Genomic DNA, 2444 nt, shown 5'->3' with positions numbered 1-2444 from the left:
TGACAAAATTTATCAAATATAACATTGAATAATTATTTTGTAGTTAAAAATTTATAAAATGTTTAACTTTTATATCTAAGGATTGAAAATTTTAAACAAGATTCCACGTAAATATTTAATTCTGTTGCCAAAAATTCTAAGAAATACATAGGCACAGTTTATTTTTATAGTCATTTTAAGTTCAAATTTGGACGAAATTACATATTAAAAAACCTGGAATAAATATTTTATTTATTTTGTTGTGATTGTATATTATAGAAATTTCTAAAGTATACTATTATATATCTATGATAGTACCTACCACGATTTGTTGTTGATGCATAACGCGTTATAAGTACCTAATGGATATTGTGATATGATTAATTTGGAATTTATTATAGATACCTATTATTGGTCAATTTTTTTTTTAATACCATAGATAACTAGATAAGTATATAAGATACCTTATACCTAGACTGACATACCGTGTCCGCTCAGAATCGTTTTTCTTATACAGTGATATTATGTCATTGAATTCAAATTTAATACTATCCATTATACAGTGACCCACTTGTAACCTACTGTACAGTAGAGCGACATCCACTTACCCACCTTTTTTCACTAGAATTGCCTCCGAGTTGTTTTCGGAGGCAATTCGAATACACCTACGTGGCTATTCGAATTGTTTTCCATAGCACACATAGATTATTAATTAATATATCGATATAGTTGTACCTGTAGGTATACTATATCGATTTCCATAATGTTAAAAAATATGACGTGTTGGTCTATTTATTAAAATATTAATATTCTATATAATATATTGTATTAGCTCAGGTTTATATTAAATCAATCGACATTGACTTAACATTCAATTAGTTTAATTTACAATGTTTTCCTATACTTAGTCTAAATGCAGACTTATATCCTTCTGGATAAACTGCAGTTCGTAGTCTAGTGAATACACTCATAATAGTTTTTAATTTAAAAAAAAAAATCAATGTTTGTGATTGAAACTAGAAATCGATTAATTAGATTATTTATATGTGTTGGGTGTGTTTCCGGTACAAGAGGCCAGAGGGTCACCATCTTATACTAGGACAAAATTCAAGTAAATTTTATTTTTGATATCTAGAATCTAGTCAATAGTAACCTTCTGAAAAAAAAATTAACGGGAGTCAATTCGATGCAATTTGATTTGCTTTCAAATGGAAAGCAATTTATGTGCGTCCAAAAATGTTTACCTATAGGCCAAACTTGACGTCGTTTATATTGGAGCTGTTGAATCCAAAAACCGCACACATAAGATAAAATTCATGTCAATATCGTACACTTTTTTAAGGTTGTTGTAACGGTTCGACAGCGACGCTATTTAATTATGTTACGTTTATGGTTTATTTATATACTTACGGATGAAGTCAGAACTTCCAATATTGAATATCTCGCGATCGTAAACCAGCGTGTCCCCTGCACTCTCAGTTATATCCGGCAGCCGATTGTTTTGCGAACTACAAGGACTGGGGGGCATGTTTATTTGGATCTTTGAAGTTTTCTTCTATAGGTAGACAAACAGAATGTGACATTCGCGTGCCAAAGGTGTCGGTTCGTTGCACACGAAAAACTACATCGTTCACGCGTGTAACATCGGTACGCGATGTAATAACAATTAATAAATAAGAGAATATAACACCTGTATAGGTATATTATATCGTGTATCGTTATAAAGTGGTTCAGCGGTAACTGTTTGTTTATTATAATTTATAGGTAGGTACGTCAAATGGAAATGGCTGTCGAGTCGTTATCATCATCGTTTATACTACAACGAGATCGAGTGAGCCACAAGTGGTATCTGACGAATTAGTTTGATGTGATTAACATATTAAGTATAATGCATACTATAAATACGGAGTGATATGTTTAATCTAAGATACCTACTCAATATTTCAGAAAAAACTTACAATTTTGAAAATATTTATTTTGCATAATTTTAAGTCTTTTCAGAACAACATCAAGTTTTTTACTCTTTTGAATAACAAAACTTATTTTTCATTTCATATTCCGTTGCAGAATATTATTCAGAGTAATTCGATTTATAAAAATCAAATTTTTGACAAGTAGTTATTTAATTATGAGCACTTATGGACCAACATTTGTTGGGGTAGGTATCCTTGTACTCCACTCCGCTCTTCTAAACTTTAAATAGCTTATAGTAGAAGTCATCAAATGGCGAGCCGCAGACAAATTTGACCTGATCAGCAAACAAGAAAAAAAAGCAAAAACCATTAAGATTATACGTTCCATAATGTTGTCATTTATCTTTTTTGTTTAATGGTTTTTGATGGACTGTGAACAATTTCCAGGACCTAAATGTTGCACTTCAAAAATATTAATTGATTACCCTAAAGAACTCGACCAAAATTCGATATTAATACGCCGAAGTACTCCAAAAAATACTTTGCTTTGCA

General features: G+C 30.6%; 1 protein-coding gene across 1 annotated transcript in view; it reads right to left on the bottom strand.

The window, feature by feature from the left end:
• Positions 1-1737, bottom strand: part of LOC107882774 — a 16914-nt gene extending 15177 nt beyond the window's left edge. The window contains exon 1 of the mRNA XM_016801675.2: positions 1390-1737. Within this exon, the coding sequence (XP_016657164.1) occupies positions 1390-1507 (118 nt within the window). The 5' untranslated portion in view covers positions 1508-1737. The remainder of the gene's footprint in view (positions 1-1389) is intronic.
• Positions 1738-2444: the final 707 nt, after the last annotated feature.

The sequence above is a fragment of the Acyrthosiphon pisum genome, chromosome A1 (assembly GCF_005508785.2).
Source record: "Acyrthosiphon pisum isolate AL4f chromosome A1, pea_aphid_22Mar2018_4r6ur, whole genome shotgun sequence".
NCBI lineage: Eukaryota > Metazoa > Arthropoda > Insecta > Hemiptera > Aphididae > Acyrthosiphon > Acyrthosiphon pisum.
This window is presented reverse-complemented; position numbering and strand designations above follow the sequence as displayed.